The 20,284-nt window shown below is 43.2% G+C and overlaps 1 protein-coding gene across 2 annotated transcripts in view; it reads left to right on the top strand.

Annotated features, from left to right (window-relative positions):
- The window catches only part of SIM1 (SIM bHLH transcription factor 1), a 58,426-nt gene extending 50,616 nt beyond the window's left edge, over positions 1 to 7,810 (top strand). For both annotated transcript variants that reach the window (XM_081856416.1, XM_081856417.1), the window contains exon 11: positions 1,520 to 7,810. In XM_081856416.1, the coding sequence (XP_081712542.1) occupies positions 1,520 to 2,259 (740 nt within the window). In that variant the 3' untranslated portion in view covers positions 2,260 to 7,810. The remainder of the gene's footprint in view (positions 1 to 1,519) is intronic.
- The last annotated feature ends 12,474 nt before the right edge of the window (positions 7,811 to 20,284 follow it).

Here is a 20,284-nt window from a genome sequence, read left to right as displayed (position 1 = left end):
AACAAATTATATGGCTACTTGTAAGTTAATTCTGCTTGCACAGTAGGACTTCCAAAAGTGTGACCATGATTGAAGTGTCAAGCATCTTTAAAATTAGGGAATATTTTTTCTATCAGAAATGAAGTTTTACACTCATTGACCATATTTGACAAGTGGGGGCATCCCCTGTCAATCATTTAATACCATAATATGGCATCAGGTGGATCTGATCTTTGCAGAAAGCAATGGGACTTGTATTTGGTGCAAAATTTAAATAGTGCTGAATGCAAGCCAATTATAATAATAAAAAAGCCTTCCAATACAGGGCTGCCTTCAGATGTCTTCTAAAAGTTGTGTAATTCTTTATCTCCTTGACATCTGAAGGGAGGGTGTTCCACAGGGAGGGTGCCACTACCAAGAAGCCTATAACAAAAGAATGATGAGGAGTCCACTCTAAACTGTGTGTTTTTTGTTGTTCTTTGGCAGCTGTGGCTTTGCCTGTTCCACACCTGATGTCAGGCGTGTGTGATAGGCGGGCATGGCCAGCTAATAATAATAATAATAATAATAATAATAATAATAATAATTTATTATTTGTACCCCGCCCATCTGGCTGGGTTTCCCAGCCACTCTGGGCGGCTTCCAACAAAGATGAAAAATACACTAAAATGTCACATATTAAAAACTTCCCTGAACAGGGCTGCCTTCAGATGTCTTCTGAATGTCAGGTAGTTGTTTATCGCTTTGACATCTGATGGGAGGGCATTCCGCAGGGCGGGCGCCACTACTGAGAAGGCCCTCTGCCTGGTTCCCTGTAACTTGGCCTCTCGCAGTGAGGGAACCGCCAGAAGGCCCTCGGAGCTGGACCTCAGTGTCCGGGCAGAACGATGGGGGAGGAGACGCTCCTTCAGATGTACTGGACCGAGGCCGTTTAGGGCTTTAAAGGTCAGCACCAACACTTTGAATTGGTCAGCACCAACACTTTGAATTGTGCTCGGAAACGCACTGGGAGCCAATGTAGGTCTTTCAAGACTGGTGTTATATGGTCTCGGCGGCCGCTCCCAGTCACCAGTCACTTTGTGGGACAAATTGGACAGCTGATTTGGCGGGTCTAGAGTGACCCATTAGCTGCAGGTTCCCCACCTCTGCCCTAGAGTCTAAACCAGAACTCCCCAACTTGGTGCGATGTTTTGAACTACAAATTCCACAATCCCTGACCACTGCTCGTACTGTCTTGGATTGAAGGTTGCTAGAGCCTAAGAAGATCTAGGTTGGCAAAGGCTGACTTGGACCGTGACAGGGGAGTTCTGTCAGTTGTGCCCTTCTGCTGATACTTCAGTGTTGTGAACTGGTCACAAGGTCAAAGAAACAGGTGGTGGGGAGGCTTAATTTCACCATTTCATGGTTGCAGAAGACTTGTAGTTATTATAAGAGTTATATTCCCACTGGGCGTGCATAAGGTCTGAATGTTCTGCTGTTCTCTGACTGCGTACAGCCCGTTGCTGATTGCTTCTCTCCTTTGTTTTACCCCACTTTCTAGGAAGAGGGCACTGGGATGAAGAAAGCGTTGTTAGTTCCCCAGACCCTGGTTCTGCTAGTGAATCAGGTGACCGATACCACTCTGAGCAGTATCAGGGCAGCCCACACGAGCCCAGTAAAATTGAGACTCTCATAAGAGCGACTCAGCAAATGATTAAAGAAGAAGAAAACAGGCTGCAGTTGCGGAAGTCGACTCCCGATCAGCTGGTTTCCATTAACGGAGCAGGGAAAAAGCACTCTGTTTGCTTTGCAAGCTACCACCACCACCAGCAACAACAGCTGAGAGGAGATGCCTGCAGGGTCCCTAGTGTCACCAACACATCTCCCTGCGAACACACACAGCAACAAGATGGGAAGTTGATGAGCCCCCATGACAATGACTATGACAACAGCCCCACGGCGCTGTCTAGAATAAGCAGCCCCAATTCTGACCGAATTTCTAAATCCAGTTTGATACTGGCTAAGGACTGCCTTCAGTCAGAAGTGTCGCCTCATCAAACTCCAGGGGATAGCTCAGCAGAATCCCCAAACTATTACAATTCCCATCGGCAGTACTTTGATAAGCATGCATACACGCTAACAGGATATGCTCTGGAGCACCTTTACGACAGCGAAACCATCAGGAACTATTCTTTGGGTTGCAATGGGTCACACTTTGATGTGACGTCTCACCTACGGATGCAGCAAGATCCAGCACAGGGACATAAGGGGACCTCTGTTATAATAACCAATGGGAGCTGATGGGTGTTTCCCAACCCCCTTTTCATTTTTCTTCTTTTTAAAAAAAGTTTGTGCTAGGAAAATATCTTTGCAGTAGTAACAGCAGGCACACATGTTTTGATACCCTTGCTGTTACTGGCATTTGATAAAACTACAATGCACTAGAGAGAATACTTGTAAGGTACTGGGGGAAGTGTTGCTTTATCTAAGTTACTGTTGAAAATGCACTGGTCTCAGTTAAGGTTACAGTAGTCAGTTGAATCACAAAGCTGATGCTACATTGTGGTGGTGTAGATCTATTCTGCGAGCTTCTGGGGTACATCAAGGGGGCAGATTTTTCATTGTGTGGAAATGTATGAGGATGTAGAGAGAGCGACTGAATTTCTAAGCCTCTGGCTACCTGCCACACCCTCATAAGACAAAAACTGCTATGCACTCTTTCCATGAAAAAGAAAGTGAAATGCAGCCCCCCCCCATTTTAAAGCAAAGCTATCTGTGCAGTTTCATATTTATACTGGTCCTGCTTCTCCAGTGACTGCACTGGACTGCTAGATAAAAGTTATAGGGCCGGTGTGGTTCTTTGATAGGGTATTGGCTATTATATGGGTATTTGACCTGGAAGCTGACTTGCTGGACAACAAACACAGACAGGAAGAGAACCGCTTGCTGAGGTCATGTGACAAGGGAGAGACAGAAGGGCGATGAGCCATTCTTATCCTGGTTTGGAGTAGCAGAAGAGATGTAACTGCCAAGGCCATTGACTCCTGGGGCCTGGGGCACCGTGGGGCCCCCAATCATTTTTTTGAAGTGGCAGTGGTCCCTCAAAGTTCAGAAGGGGCCCCTGTGCAATGTCAGGATGTTGAGTGCTGCTGTGCATGGGTCCCTTCAATCTTCTGGAAACTGCATAGTTATACAAGAGAGGAGACTATCAGATTGTGATCACTTTGTGGGAAATGGTTACATTCTGGGAAGGAGTATAGTATAGGATAGAACATAGTGGAAGTTAAGCAAGAAAAGGAAGAGCATTCAAACATAATTTCCCACAACTTGGCATGCCCTGTCCTCGGTCTAAGAATAACTGAGTTGTGTGTGGAGAGAGAACTTCCTGATTTGCTAAAATAGACGTGGGGAACATTTGGCCCTCCAAAATGGTGCTGAAGTGCAACTCGCATAATCACTAGCCGTTGGCCAGGCTTCCTGGGGATGATGGGAGCTGTAGTTCAGCTACATCTGAAGGGCCAAAGGGTCATCCTACCTGTGCTAAAAAAATAGAAGGGATTGTGGAAAAGTCCAACAGAGGTGATGTTAGAGAGGCTGAGGGTCAGAAACACAGGTGTGTCAGAAAAACAGAAACACAACTCGGAGGTGGGGGGAAAGGAGGGAAAATTCAGCAAAACTGTGGAGAATGGTTGGCTTGCCCAGTTTCAGAAAATTCTGAAAATGCATCAAAGCTGGCAGGGATGATATGAAACAGGCCAGTGAAGTGCAACTTTCAGTGGTCCCATAAGAGCTCTTTGGGAATGATTGGGGTTTATGCAGAGGCCCCAATGGTTGCCGTGAAAATGTTTTGCTATCGTACAAGTATCAACACAAAGAGAAATTCATTTTCTGGCAACCATTTTTGGCATGCGGGGAAGTATAATGCCTCCTCTGTCACATGCAGAGTTGGTCAAGCAAGTGGACTAATCATGAGACCTGGTATTGATTCGATTATTCCTAATGTTTAAAATTATCAACCACAACTTTGCCGTGACATCGGGAAGCTTTGTGAATTACTGCCACCTGGTTTCTGAGGTATCTTCCAGAGAGATTAGTCCATGTTGGCTATTTAATGAGCATTTATCTTGCTTTGTCTGCGGGGTGGTAGGACGGCACTGCATCAAGGAAGTGTTATCCCTCACTTTCCACTACATGCCCCTATCACTTTCCTTATTAGAAAAGGTCTGATCTTTGGGGGGAGTGTGTTTTGCAAGATGAATTTTCCAGGATGTATTTGAATCCCACTCAAAAACTGTGATAGTCTGGAAGTATGCTGGGTCTTTAGCATATAATGCCCTTATGTTTCTAAGCCTTTCCTCATAGCCGAAAGTGTGAAATCTACTCACAACGGCACTGCAGTAATGATGCTTTGGATTGGACTGTGTTTGATATTCTGCATCATGCAGTATCCTCTATGCTTCTGACTAGCTTTGAAATCCGTGTGACAGGTGCCTAGCCCAGACTCCAGAGCCCCTAAAACGCTCCACATAATGTAGTTGAGATTCCTGCATTGCAAGGGATTGGACTAGATGACTCTCAAGGTCCCTACAACTCTATGATTCTATGTATCCCTTCTAGCCATGTGGAAGAAGTGATGCCTAATGTGATACAACCATGTTACTGAATACAGCCTTTGATGATCACAGTATGAGTCTGGCAGCCCATTCCCCCCACCCACATACTGCTTACATAAATCACTATGAAGAAGTGCCACTGGCAAACATGGTTGTGCTGGGTTAGATCTTACATGATGCATCCATGTGTATGCTCTGGGTAGAAGGTTTTACAGTGTCTGCACATTCTGTCCAAATGTCTGAAGAGTATGATGCTGCAGTCTAAATCTACCTTCTACCCACTCCCCTCTTTCAGTGTAGATTCATTTAGGGTTATGGTAGTAGTGTGCTGTATAAAAAGAAAAAAAGAAAGCTGAGATTCTATGGATCCCAACAAGAGTTGTCAGAGTCCGATAGCACACTCTAGAGTCTAAGACCTGAAAGGTAATCCATTTGGTGCAGCTGTTTAAGCTAGAAAGTCCATATGCTTGAGCCTCAGCTAGATCTCTTCACAATGAAGTGCTTATGCAATGCCTCTGCCTGGTTATGACAACGGCCACCTGTTAATTTTAAATGGTTATGTGTTCTATCAAATTTTAAATAAAAATTACATGCTGTTGTACAGCATATTTTACAAAAAGGATAGGAGAGGACTGAAGGAATAGGCTGTCTTGTGCATAAATGCAATTGGTCTTATTTTCAGAGCTTTAATGCCCCCACCCCCAATTAATATTGCGAAATGGTGCATTAATACACCCAAAAGGTGGGTATTTGGTTTAAGATTCAGTGCTCCAAATCGGTTGAAACGTGTGCTATGATTTTGGAGTGCTTAACAAATACTGCAAAATGCATGTTGACGTGATGTTCTTCCTCATCTGGAAGACTTCCTGGGGGTGCTTGATTTTTGTTTGTTTGTTTGTTTTAAAACAACAACTAAATGGTTATTTGCTTTCTTTTGCTAATTGGACACTTGCTTTCTTTTCACTGAAACTCAAGTGTTTTTCATCACAGTTTGAACATTCTTTCGTGTATCTGCCAAAACCTGGAATCTATCCCCAGAGCTAAAATGCACTTAAAATTAAAGCACGAAATCCAAAATCCAGCCTTTCTGTTGATTTTGAGCTTATATGCAGTCAGTTTCCTCTAACTTTCATGTTTGCTGTATAGTTTTGGTGCAGCTGCCTTCTGTAGAATGATCTGCTCCCAGGAAAACCACAGACTGGGTTTAGCTCTGGCCTGGGTGATTCTGATAGGAATTATATTACTTTATTTGTTTATGCATTTAAAAGTTTTCTTATTTCGTCACATGGCTTTCCTCTGATCTTTCCAAGAATCTGGAAACAATGCAAGTAAAACAGCAAGGCTACTCATTCCCATCAAAATAGCATAAACTGCCATCTATCTGAGGCTGTTCTTTTATTTATGGTTGACTGTTACCTCCAGAATGTGCCTCAACAGAAAATTAAATATTTTGATAGAGAAATTCAGAAGCTTTTGTTGTTTTTGCAGAATAGGCACTGCAATGCATTTTTATTTTGCATAATAAAACAATATCGTGTATTTATCATGGAGACTACCGTAGGACAAGCTAAGGACAACTGATGCTCACTTCAAAGACAGAAAAGTCTTGTGGTTTAATCTTGGCTTCAGATGGGAAGAATATACCTGCTGATGAAAGATGGCTCATTTCTTCATGGTAGGAAACAGTAAAGCTGGCAATAAACACAAAGACTTGGAATTCAGAAGGTAGCAGAATGAGCATTAGATGCCTTTGCTAACACAGTTTTGGTAGCCACCCTTTCTGCTGCAGTTGCCTAGCCATGTGCTCTTCTATTCTGAACCCATTTTTTTGTTTGTTTGTTTGTATGTGTGTTGAGGATGTGAGGGCTTCAGAGGGAAGGAGAAGGCAGGAGAGTCCTGTTCTGTGAATGGAACATGTTACAGTCCAAGCCAAAGTGTCTTGTCCTAGCCAAGTTAGGTGCACTTAAGCCACTGAAATCATACCCTTAATTGCACCCAGCTTGGCCACGATTGGGCTGAAAAATCGAAGTGTCCAGTTCTAGTCACTGCTACTAACCTCTCTTTTTAACAGTGAAAACAAATATGCTCAATTATTATTGTAGTCATTTAAGCTATTTATAAAAACAAACTCTTATTTATTTTTAATGCATGTGGCTTACTTTTCAAATGAAAAAAGTGTTCTTAAAACCAAGCAATTACATAAGCTTATTATGAAAGAACAGTGTTTTACTTTAAGAAGAAAAGAGAAATTAATATGCACAACTATTTTCTGTTAAGTATTGATATGGTCTTATTTTTCCTTAAAGGGATTTTTTAAAGGTCAAACATAACTGCATCCAAGAGCACTTCTAAGATAATGATGCATTTTGCTTTCTTTTTTCACGGATATGCAGACACCCTGTTTCTAAACCAATTGGGTGGTATTCCATTGGCGCAAGGGCATGGGCTTTGAATTCATCAGGGAGGGGTCTGCTAATGGTAAACAGATTTCTGTGGGGACTGCAGGGTGGAGGGGACATCAGCAAAAAACCCTCCCCTCCTCCTATTCCAGTAGTGGATGCCTTCTGTTGGAACAGCAACAAGAGGACCAGCCGGATTCTACCCACTGACTTAAAAGCAGGTCCCATTTATTCTAAAAGAAATCAATTCCAAATAAGCATGCTCAGGTTCAGTGAATAAGGTGATTACTATAAGCATATTTACTTGGAGTTCCACCAAAATCAAAAGGTCTTTTATCCCATATGATAATGTGTCTGATCCAGCACTCTAAGGCACATACTGAGCTCCTTTTGCGCTCACAGGCATTTCCAATAGCTCAATGGAATGGGCTGCTCTATGCATGTAAAGGAATGTAGGCGTCCTCCATTTAAGTGAATGGGGAAGCTCTGTGGAGCACTTCAGAGCAAATTGTAAAACTGAAGAAAATGTGTTTAGGATCAGGAAGGCCGAAAGGATTACTCGCTGGTATGGCAAAAGTGCAAAGTTGCCAACATCACAAACACCACGACTTGCAATGTTCATGTTCTAGTGACATTGTAGCATAACATCTGTAATTTGAAGTTCTCCTTTGGAATGTAACGTAGGAAACCCAACTTAGCTATGTCACCAATATCTTGAAAATTGTTTCCATTTATAATTATTTATATTGTAAATAGATTTCTGAAGTAAATTTGAAGTCAATGTGTATAAGATGTATTTATTATGTGAAGAATTTTTTCTTTAAAAAATACAGCTACCAATATGTAGTCTCCGTCTGGTTTTTTGATTTTTTTTTGCAGTTAAACCCTTATCCTTTGCACAAAGGCAAACGATACTTACCTGTGCAGCATCTCACTCACCTTCTGTCATATCTAAACTAGGTAACTGTGTGCCCAGTATTAGTTTACAATATGATATCTGCCCAGGCCACAGTTATGATTATGCTGCATGAGAACTTAAGACAACCCAGTTCACACAGATTTTAAATTAGACCTGAGGCTGTTGGGGAAAATATTTCTGAAGCAATACCATTGTTATCTAACTGAGAGCCCACTCCAAAGAAGTCTCTACAGTTAAGAGAGTCTACTTTGAGCTGCCACCACAACTATGGTGGCAGCCCACACCTGGTAAGCAAGGGTGAGAGTCAGTTTGTTTCCTAACTTGTTTATTACTGATAAAGTTGAAAGGAGGGTTGTTATCTTAGTGGCAACTGGGGATGCCTAAGGCTACTAGGACTCCAAATGTATAAATGCATTTAGCACAAAAGAAACATCTCGGTTATCCTTAAGGCGATGATCAGACAGGCTGCTTGAAGAAAAACAGCTGATTCTGATTTTTTAAAAAGGGGATAGCTTGGCTTCCTGTGATCAATCTTCCAAAGTATGGTAGTAAATATGCTAAACTGCAGGTGCCAGCAGGCTTTGAGGCAAATAACTTAATATGGTTCTGCTTTGTAGTGTTGTCAAAATAACCAAGCACAAGTACAACTTCGTTATTTCATGATTCTCCACTATGAATGAATATGAATGATGTTTACTGTTGGAAACTGATAGCATGTGGGAGTAATGCAAACATATCACCGTTGGAGGAATTCATACAGAATATATATTTTAAATAATATTTGTTCCTGGGCCAGCTTTGCGGCACGGAGTAATTCCATATGGCAGCTTGACTTGAGCTTACTCCAAAGTTAACTTAAAAATGTATCTTGGCAAAATGCAGTTGCCCCATCAGGAAACCATTCTCAGCTTCTTCTGAGGATTTCCGGTAGCTTTCTTTAGTGTGTTTTCCTGCTTCCAAATCTCCTTAATTTTTTTTTTTTTTAACATATAGTGTCTTCAAGGTTCATTTGGAAATAGGCAAATACCACTTACTTTGGAAGCTGTACAAACAGAGTGTGAGAGATCTGATGCACTCAGTATCATTTAGGGTCACCATACTGATTACATTTTTAGGCAAGCACCTAAGATATATGTGCAAGATCCAGTGATGTCCGTCTAATTGTGCAACATGTGTCCATTTGCACAATGAGACCTTCAGTTTTTCTTATCCTTCCATTAGCCCCAAATCTGCAAATGCTCCAGAGAGTCCCCAAATCCCACCCCCAGAGCAGATTTTGGAATTGCAGGTGGGAGAAGAGGAAGGAGAAGCCCTGTTATGCAAAGGGACATCTGGCTGCATTATGCTGGATGTATCCCTCTAAAGTATACATTTTAAAAGGCAAAGTGTGAATGCACTAAATATGTGTACTGTAGAGTTGTAATTGCCTGTAGCATAGGCATTAATTGACTTTTGTATTTTAAAAGGGTGGTTCTCTAAGAAAAGGCTTATTTCTTTATTAAAATTTACACAGCGCTTGATGGTTAAAAAACCTCAAAGCTGTTCACAAAATATAAAAAAGTAAAGTAAAACAACAACAACCTTCCTTTGAAACATACAAAATGTAATGAGATAATTGAAAAAATATTGGATGTTTCTTCAAAACACAGACAGCAACCAAAAAGACAAGCAGATGTGGAAACATCCAACAACCATCTAAAGGGGGTGGGAGTTAAAAGAAAATAAATAAGCACTTGTTCAAATCCTTCCTCTGTTATTCAGCTGAACTGTTTCAAGTAAGAATCAAAAGCCTGTGATATAACTGCAGATAAAGTGCAGTTATTGCATTAAGGTTGCTTCTGAAATGACACTGGGGGTAAATTTTTGAATGAAAGGGCAACTGATTCATTGAGGGCTAGAAAATTCAAAATAAACTGTTTTTTGAAAGAGTCCCTGAGCACAACTGCAAGCTGACCATATTCAGACCATGCAGCTGGCTTTGCAAAATTAACCGGTGTAACTTATTAAAAACTCTTAGCATTTATATGGCGTTCAGTGTGTACAGATCCTTATAAAACCCCTGTAAGGTAGTATTGTTATTATCCTTCCAGATTCCAGTTACAGTAGCTAGATGCAAGTGAGTTGCATAAGGCTGAAATTCCATAGCTTCATTAAACTCAATGGGATGTACTTCTCTGGAGATATGTACAGGATTGCACAGTAATGCTATTAAGTATCTCATAACTTGAGGAGAGATTCATACACAGGACTTCCTGGTTTACAGCTCATGCTCTGTCATCCATTAAGCTGCATGACCTCTAGCTGTCGAGGAATGGCATGCATTTATATCATTCCACTCAAGAATTCTCCTTATGGCTGAAAGAAATGTGTCTGTGGCGCTCATCTAAAAGGAAAGAAGCTGTGTACCAACATAATGGCATCAATATTCTTAAGAAAAGCGTAAAGTACAAGATGAAGGGGAAAGTCTTGTACTCATTTGGTCATGGAAGATGTTTTCAAAGGCATCATGATCTATCACAAGATGTTTGGTTGCTGCCAGGCACCAATATCTATTTTTATTGGACACCCCCCAAAACTTGCATAATGCAGCACTTTGTTTTGGAATTAAATCTTAGACTACCACACTGGTAAGATGTGCTGCAATTGTTGCTAGTTCATTTAATGATAGGCAATGTATGAGAGAGGGCTTGTGTTTTAAACAGAACACCCAGTAGCCTTCCTGCAGATGAAGCATTTAGTAAAAATTACAATTTGTAACATGCCAGAGTCAGGGAAATGAATGGTGGGTGGGGAAGGAAGGAATTTTGCTTGCTAAAAGCAATTTCCTGAAACTTCTGGACAGACAAATTTCTGTTTTGGTTATTGATGTGGATGACTTGCTTATGTTTAAACAAAATAAAAATAAAAATTCCTTAAAGGTAAAGGTAAAGGGACCCCTGACCATTAGGTCCAATCGTGACCGACTCTGGGGTTGCAGCGCTCATCTCGCTTTACTGGCCGAGGGAGCCAGCGTACAGCTTCCGGATCATGTGGCCAGCATAACTAAGCCGATTCTGGCGAACCAGAGCAGCACATGGAAACACCGTTTACCTTCCCGCCTATTTATCTACTTGCACTTTGATGTGCTTTCAAACTGCTAGGTTGGCAGGAGCAGGGACTGAACAACGGGAGCTCACCCTGTCACGGGGATTCAAACCGCCGACCTTCTGATCGGCAAGTCCTAGGCTCTGTGGTTTAACCCATTATTTACCATTAAATCTTCAAAGCACAAGGGCCAGCCAATCAACACTCAGCACAGCCACACAGGGTAGGGAAGGAGAAAGGGAAGTAGCTTCATGGTTGTCATAGAGGTTGGACAACAGCTCTCTGTGCAGCCAGATTCTCCTACAAATAGAGAGAAAAAGTTGGTTCTGAACATTATTATGCTAGGAATGCTGTAACCTTTGCCCTAAAACACTAAAAGTGGATGTGTAGTGGGATCACGACCCAAGTTACATCCATCAGTAGTCAACACTGAGTTTGGTGTGACTTGTTTCTCTAGTATGGGTACTTTATATTAAGAATCTAAAATTGTGCCTATAAGCACTTGTTCCAAGGGGTAGCAGCTCCTCTGAAACATAGGCCCCACATTTAAAGCAGTATCATATCATTTTAAATGGTCATTAGTCCCCCCCAAAGAATCATGAGAACTGTAGCTGGTTAAGGGTGCTGGGAGTTGTAAGGCAATTCCATTTTCTACTCACAAAGCTACAGTTCCCACCGTTCCCTGAGATCAGGGACTGACTCTTGAGCCACTCTGAAAGTTGTAGCTCTGTGAGGGAAATACCCTCCAACATTTCTCCAAGGAAAATAGGGATGTCCCATTCCATAATAATAATTTTACTATTTAAACCCCTCCCACCTGATTGGGTTGCCCATATAAAAAAACATAATAAAACATTAAACATTAAAAAAACCCCTTCCCTATACTGTACAGGGATGCCTTCAAATTACTCAGGGGGTCATATAACTCCAAACCCATTTCTCCAATGAAAATAGGGATGTCCTGAGGAAAAGCAGGACATTCCGGGATCAAATTAGAAACTGGGACGGCTTCTGTAAATCCAGGACTGTCCTTGGAAAACAGAGACACTTGGAGTGTCTGCTAACAACTCTCAGCACCTCAGTGCTCTTAACAAACTGTAGTTCCCAGGATTCTTTGGGTATCATGTTGTTTTAAATGTACAGTGCAGATGGGACCTATTTAAGACCCAGCATAGAACTCAGCAACCTGAAGGAGTTTATCTCTTTACATTGTCCTACTAACAATCTGAGATCAGTTGAGACGGCCCCCTGGTTGCACCATCACCACATAAAGTCCAGGTAACTGTAGCTCAGTACTAGCTCTAGTTAGTTTTGGTGCCAGCTGGGAGCATTTCTCTTTCACCCAGTCTTTTGCAATTATAATGTTGGCTAGCATGATGGGTGTGACAGCTGGAGGGATCAGTGTGTAGTGTAGTAAAATTTATTGGCATTTATTGCTCAATTGCATTTAGTTTCTCAATGGTGTGACCCACCCTGAGATCATTCCACAGTAATATTTAAAGCTATTAAATAAATTCTAGTTGCTTGTCCACCACTCTAGGTTCCAGATACAGATCTGCAAAATTTCTGGCCCCTAAGGCTAACTGTATAATTTTAAGTATGTTTACTCAGATGTATCACTGATGTCAAGGGAATAATTGTGCTGTATTGGTTTAACCAGAGTCAAAGCAATGCTTTGTGCATTCTCCAACCACAGCTCAAATATTTACAAAGATGACAGTAAATCATAAGTGTTGAGCCTAGATTGACAACACAAGCAAATTTGTACCCACTTTGGCATTACCTGAGCAGTGCAGTAGCAAGATAACCAACTCTTTATGGTTCTGACAAATGCTTATCTGCTAACATCTGTCTTTATGCGGTTAAGGGTAAACAAGATAATGGGTTGTAATCCGCTAAATACTACGCAGAGTAGCCCAACTGAAATGAATCAACCTAACCTAACCATGCCCATTAACTCCAATGGGCCTACTCTGAGTAGGACTAGAGTAGTCTTGGCCTTACAGCTCTCTGGTCTTTTCACAAAACTAAAATTCCCAGGATTTGATGGGGGATGCCCTGGCCATTAAAATGACTAAATTATCATTATTATCATCATCTTTATTATTCATTTCATTTCTATACCATTTTGTATTTTTAAGATAAAAATATCAAAGTGGTTTACAACCTACATTAAAACATCAGATGAAACAACCCAGAGTGAAACATTACAGAAGAAAGCCAAATACACATTCAAAGCAGCGTAATTAACAGGAAACTAAATATTATCTTAAAGTTTTCAAAATAAAACATTACTAAGGTGATCAAGTACAGAATGCACATTTAACACAGCAAAGTTAATAAAGAAATTATCTTAACATTTCAAAAGAAAACATTTCTAAAGGAAATCACATATAAAATGCATATTTAAAGCAGTGCAATTAGCATAAAAATAAAATATCCCCAAGCCACACAATCAATAATTTTTAAAATATAATTTATGAATATTTTTCAAATAAAATACTGAGCCTTTTAAATACAGACACATGGTTTCCATTCAGCTGCAGTTAGGTTTTGCTGCTCAGGAGAATTTTTGAGTAACTTGGCAGAAATTACTGCTGTTTAAAGGAAATAAATGCAAAAAGCTCTTCAAATTAAAAGATGGTGTGATCCTATGCATGTTTATTCAGCCATACTGTGTTCAATGGGTCTTACTTGCTGCTCAGATTGCTGCCCAGCAAGATTGTGTTCTCCACCAACTGAGTATCAGCACAGGACATCGCTGGTGTTAATCTGCAATTTCATTTTACTATGCTTGCACTTGTGTTTACAACAGTTTACATGACTTTTTACCTCTATTGTGATTATTATTGTTTAACTTTCTTGTCACCAGTTTCAGAATGTGCTGCTTGGGAAAGGAGGTGAGAAAGTTTAATGAACGTATTTTGTTGTGATAGCCTTCTTTTTACTCTGAGGCTTGTTTAGCTTTTAGTTTTTAGGGTTTTTTCCCTCTCATTCACCAGACTTTGCACTTAAGGTATCTATTTTAGTGCCACAATCAAGGGTGCCATAATATTGTCTTCATAAACAGTCCCAGCTTCAGAATCCAAATGTAATTAGCACAAAGTTATTCATGGCGTACACCAGACATTATTGCAACAGCAATATAAATTCCACAAAATGATGCATAACCTAGAAAAAGGCTGCAAATTTATCATGCTGTGATGCTTTTGCAATATGGATTGCACTTATCTTTTTATTTTCCACTGACAGCATAAGTTATGTGTAACAGGATGGTGATCCATATACTTTAGCATCTGTGCAATACTATAAATTACAGAGTTCTCCGTACACTAGAGGAAATGAGAAGTTACCAGCATCCAGCTCAGTAATTTTGATGGGAAAAGGAAGGCTGTACAAAAAGCTTTAAAACTGATGATGAATTGAACCTAAGAGGCTGAGATGTTCCTTTCAGGCTTGACAAACCCTGAGATGAAACTTTATCCATTAAAATAAGTTTTCCCACCCTCTTAATTGGGATCTGAACTACACCACCACTGTCAAATACTCATAAATCCTTCCCTCATCTTATTAACAGAAGTCAAATGAAAAATTTAAACCCATCTTAGGAGTCTCTAGCTACAAGCAGAACTCAGGGCGCTTCCAGGTGACATGTCTATTGAGCATTCATCCTGATTTGTTTGCAGAGATTAGATGGTATTGGCTAATGAATGAGCTTTGTCTGTGGGGAGACCAGATGATGTTTTGTCAAAACAAGTGCTGCCCCACATTTCCCCCATCACTTTTCATCTCACAAAAAGTCAGATTTTTAGGAGAGTTGGGCTGGTTGTGCAAGACCTCCCAGTCAACTGCAATTGCACAGCTGCCACACCTAGCCCAAAGCTGATGCCAGACACTTCATCCTGAGAGGATGAGTCAGATGCTCCACAGGTCAAGGCCCTTAAGGACTCCTCCTTGACTGTACCCACCTCCCTCCTCACTGCTACCACCACTATCCATTTACTTAGAATCTTAGAATTGTAGAGTTGGAAGGGACCTCGAGGGTAACTTAATCCAAGCCCCTGCAGCACAGGAATCTCAGCTTGCCATCTCTCTTTGGGCCTAAATGACATGGATGCCTTGAAGGAGAGGACAAAGTGAAAGGAGGCTGCTGTTTCTCCTCGTTGCTCTTCTTACTGCTCACTTCCTTAGAGGGGACAGGTGAACTGTCAAGGGGTGGCCCGTGTTTCAACACCTGAGGCAAAATGCCCTGCTGCCAGGGAAACTTCGTAAGGACTTCACCTGGCCACACTGCTGGGGGGTGGAGGTGGGGAGGTCATTCTGGATCTCCCCTCCAGCCTGGCAGCAAAGCTGGGTGATGGAATGCCTCCCCTCTCACCAAGTCAGCAGGAGGGAAGGCATTCCGCAGATCTTTACTGCTGGTCCTTCTCTGCCCTAGAAGCTGGGGAGATGGGTGGCAAAGTTGGGTGGCAGATTAGAGGTGCCACCCCTTGAGGGGTGTTGCCTGAGGAAGCCACCTCACTATGCCTCATAGGCAGGCTGACTCTGGGTGAACCTGTAGAGGCAGCAAGCAGGACTGTGAGCCCTGGCAGATGTCCAACAACGCTGACGTCTGCTGCCAGCCCTTGTAGAGCTTAGTATCCTAAACAGCTGTTGTGCACACACATAGGGAAACTCTAGCCTGAATGCACACAGAAAGAGGAGATGCAGCATACATACCCCCAGAGGTCTAGGGCTAGTTTTGCAAGTATTTCTCAGGCACAAATCCTGGGCCTTTTATGGCAAGAACTGGTAATCATATTGAGGGTGGTATGCAACTAGGGCGGATCTCCACCACATTTCAAGCACACCCTACGCACCTGACTTTCCCCCAACAATCCTTGGAACTGTAGTTTGTTAAGGGTGATGAGAAATTTAGCTCTTTGGGAAGGGGAAACTACAGTTTCCAGGATTCATTGGGGAAAGTAGTGTGCTTTAAATGTGTGTTGGATGTGTCTGAAATGTATGGTCTAGGTACCAAGAGCACAGTCCCCTTTCTTCCCAGTTTGACCGGCAGCTGCTAAAAATATGGTTGCCATACATCCGGATTTTGAGGACATATCCAGAATACTGCAGTAGGAAGTGGTGTCTGGGCAGAAATTGTCAAAAACGTCTGGGAAAATCTGGACGTATGGCAATCCAATCTTCCTTAAAAAAGCTTTTGTTTTGGGATTTTCACCTTTTGAAATATGGCAACCCTAGCTAGAAATATGGAGGGGATGGGGAATCTCAAACCAGGGGGCCCTCTAGGTCTCTCTCTCTCTCTCTCTCTGGCCCACAGGACTCTCCCCACAACATGTCCCCTTCTCAGCCACCCTGGGCCACACTCCTCACTGACTGTGCTTTGCATCCTCTTACCTGGCTGGGATGTGTCCTTGAACTCTAATTATGTTGTCTGGATGGTGGGGAGAGGGGTATGTAGATCCATTGCTCCGCCCACTTTTGGCTGTGGTCCATCCTACCTCTGGCATGTGACCCCTGGGAAGTTGCCTAGAAGGGTAGCCCTCAGGCTGAGAAAGGTTCCCCACCCCTGAAATCAAAGTTGGGAGTTGGGAAGGATCCCCAAGTCTAAGTGCCTGCAATGTAGAGATTGCAAGTAAAGAACCCTTGATTCTTCACTCAGGGGGAAACGAAGCTTTACTCATAAAAATGATGGCAAATATTTCCCCAAGACATGTCTCCTTGCATAGATGGAATGTCTCTTCTCTTAACTGTTCTAACAGTGATCTTCAGTTGTTGGAACATTATTGTGCATTTGCTCATTGTGGTTAAAGCATCACTGTTAGAATAAAGTTGAACTTGCTGAACCTGTCAAAGCCCATACAAAAACAAGTAGGTAGGCAGATCGCTTATGTTTTATTTGTATCTGCTCCGTTCCAAAGCCTCTGCGTGCTTTATACAAATAGTTAACATTTTATACTGAAAAAGACAAAAGGAAACAAACAAATGCTATTTCCCTTGGTGCTCTTCCCTTCCTGCTGAGTGGCAGAAAAATGCCACTTCCCATCAGGGGGGATGTTATCTCCTCTAGGCGGTGATGGGGGTAGATTGACCTTTCTTAGGCCTCTGCAGCCACAGGGCAACCCTGTGTGTGCATGTTGTAGTGAACGTTCAGTTATCTGCTGGAAAAGTGTGCTGATGTTCACTTCCCCGTGGTTCCAGCGACTTCAGAACCTGCTCTTACATGGATCTGTTTCTTGAACGGCTTTGGTGTTGCCTCCAAGGAATCCCACTGATGCAAGTGATGAAGCCTTTGACAGCAACACCCACAAGGACGCACTAAACCACAGCAATTGTAAATCAAGCCACATATGCTTCTAATGGATCGAATTATCCTTGCTAATTTTAACTTTGTCATTGCCAGATCTGAGGAAAGCTAGATGGATTGCTGAAAAAGGAGAGAGTGAGAAGGAAGGAATTAGAAAGGTTTGAGGCATCCATCTTTAGATGCTGAAAATGAAAACATGACTTCCTCCTAGCCTGAGCTGACTCTATGCAGCTCTCTGTTTAAAAATGGTTCTTTCCATCACTAAGTGAAGAAAGTGGTTAGTATATTATGTTTTTTATTGGCTGCAATTGTGCAGAGATTCCCACTGGCAGAAGGGTGCGTGTTATTCCCCACCCTTTATTCTACCTGTCCCCCAGCACCACCTCCCACACTCCTTTGGAGGGTATCTGAATCCGTCAGATCAGAATTTGTTAGGGGAGGCAGCTGCAGCAGGAAATAAATTTCCCTACCCCCTCCACCAGCAGGAGTCTCTGCAGGATTGGAGCCATTTTAGATGATTTTATTTTCATACGTCTTTTTCAAAAGCATACTTTTTTACAGCCTGGTCCTTTAGAATAGGAAGACATAAACACTTCAACAAATGCAGTTTGTTCAGCAATTGTGGAAATCATGCACTAGATCAAGAAGGATTTCTGACTCTCAATTGCTTAACAATGGCAGCAACAAAATGACTCACTCCTCTCAAATTTATTTGAAGAAAGTTGGCATGGGACATGTGTGTGTAAGGACTGTGACCACAGCTCAGTTCAGTTCAGGTATTAAAAACAAATCTCTGGACTCAAGAGTTCTATAATTCTAAATGGATCTGGCTCGTGGATCTCAGGGTTTTAGGAAAAAAGAAAAAGTAGCTGCCAGCCACTAGTCTGCAGCTGAAGACAATGAGCAACTATTCAACTGAGTTTTTAAAACTTCAGATGCTCTGTGCTCTGGGGGAAAGGGGGGAAATGAAGAGGGAAAACATAAGAGGAGATGTTTTGTGTAGCTGCCCTGTGAACAAAGTGTGGCTATTCCATAGCAGGAAGCAGTCTTCATTGTATGTTCAGTTCTTTATATGGCAACCTGTTCCAGTTACTTAAAAGGGACTTACTCTCAGGTGAGTGGATGTAGGATTGCAGCCTGCATCTGGCATCTTTGATTTGTGCTTCTGAACTGATGAGATATGCTCACTCTTATGTTACACAACCCAGCAACTTAGGATGCTACTGTGGCTTGATGACTGTTCCTCAGAATGGTTGTTGCTTTGTTACCTGTGTATGCACCATATCCTTAAAGCACTTTAGTTTGTTCAGTGTGCTGGGAATTGTAGCTTTGTGAAGGGTATACTACAGTTCCCATGATTCTTTTTGGGGTAGGGGTAGGAAGGAGTATGTGTATTGTGTGGGATGTAAAACACAGGAGCAGTCAATTACAACATTCCTAGAGTGTACATGTTAAGACATGGGGAGAGATGTCTGTCCAGCCAGCAGGTAAACTTCCTGGGACAGACTTCCTCCGCATGTGACCAGAGGTGGGTGTGGCCTCACCTGTGCAGGTAATGATAAAAACACAGGTGAGGGAAGCCATTTCTCTCTCTCATCTTCATCTTTCGAAGCAGCAACATCTGCTAAGGATGCCCTCTTGGCTCCCAGCCAAGAGAGGACAAAGGGACTATCTTCCTATAAGATAGATTCTAAATGTATGTGTGATGGCCTGGGATTCCGATTCAGAGGATGAACCAGAGGAATCCCAGCCTGCACAGGAGTCCCCGCCTCCAGGGCCGGCTGAACTGGGGCAAGGCCTAGATGCTGAAGAGTCTGCACCTGTGACAGAGCATCAGGAGCTGGCCCCAGGTGAAGCCCTTCTGGCCCCAGAGGGGCTTGACGACTCAGTGGCCACAGGTGAGCCTCCTCCAGGGCCCAGTAACCCTTCGGCCTCTCCTGATCTGCAGAGGCTTAGGGCAGAGAGGCGAAGGGAACTGGTTGCCCCCAGGAGGAGTGCTCGCCTTAAGGCCAGAGGAGGCGGGGCTCCTGGGGGCCGGGACCGCCCCCGGCCTTAGAAGAGGATAAAAGCCCAGTCAGCCTGGCCCCAGGTTGCGGGAGCAACGTCGTTGTTGGCTTTGGACCTTCCTGTGTTCCTGATCCCTGCTTGGCCTCCTGTTCCTGACTATCCGGTGTTCCAGATCCCAGCTCGGCCTCCTGTTCCAGCGTACCTGTTCCCCGCCCGGCTCCCCGTCTTGGACCTCGCCCCTCTTCGTGTGGACTCTGCTTACACCCACGGTAACTTCCCCCGGGACTAGCACAGTTTGCTCCTGCCTCACCCGCACTCCCCCTTCGTTGGGGTGCGTTCGGGAAGAGCCAGAGGCCATGGCTGACCAGGCGGCTGCGCTGGTGGCATTGGCCCAGGAAAACCAGGCCTTGACCCACACCGTGCAGCAGTTAAGCGATGTGGTTGCGGCGCTTCAGCAGCGGTTGGAAGCCTTTCCAGATCCTGGGGCCGACGCCCTAGCTCCAGGCAAGTACCCTGTGGCCTTGCCAGAGAAATTTGATGGGACCCAGGCCAGTTTTCCCATGTTCCTCGCCCAGGCCAAGTTGTACATTCAGGGGCGAGCCCGGAACTTCCCTGACGACCGCACCAAGGTGCATTTTTTAATCAGTTTGTTAAAGGACCAGGCGGCCAAGTGGGCTTTGCCACTGCTCCGGCAAGACTCTCCTTTGCTAACGGACTATGTGGGGTTTTGTAACCACTTAGAGACTGCGTTTGGTAACCCACTGAAGGAGAGCCAAGCCAATCGGGCGATTCGTCGGTTGAGACAGGACAAGTCCACAGCCGCCGCCTACGCCACAGAATTTCGGCTGTTGGCACAAGACTTGTCTTGGAATGACTCTGCACTACGGGACCAGTATCTTGAGGGACTGTCGGACGAGATACTAGACCAGTTGGCCATGATGGATCGTCCCACCACACTGGATACCCTCATTCAGCGGAGCCTGCAGATAGACGATCG

The sequence above is a fragment of the Podarcis erhardii genome, assembly GCF_964252035.2.
Source record: "Podarcis erhardii genome assembly, chromosome: 3".
Classification (NCBI taxonomy): Eukaryota; Metazoa; Chordata; class Lepidosauria; order Squamata; family Lacertidae; genus Podarcis; species Podarcis erhardii.
Note: the sequence above shows the minus strand (reverse complement) of the source record. Positions and strands in the feature narration are given on the sequence as shown.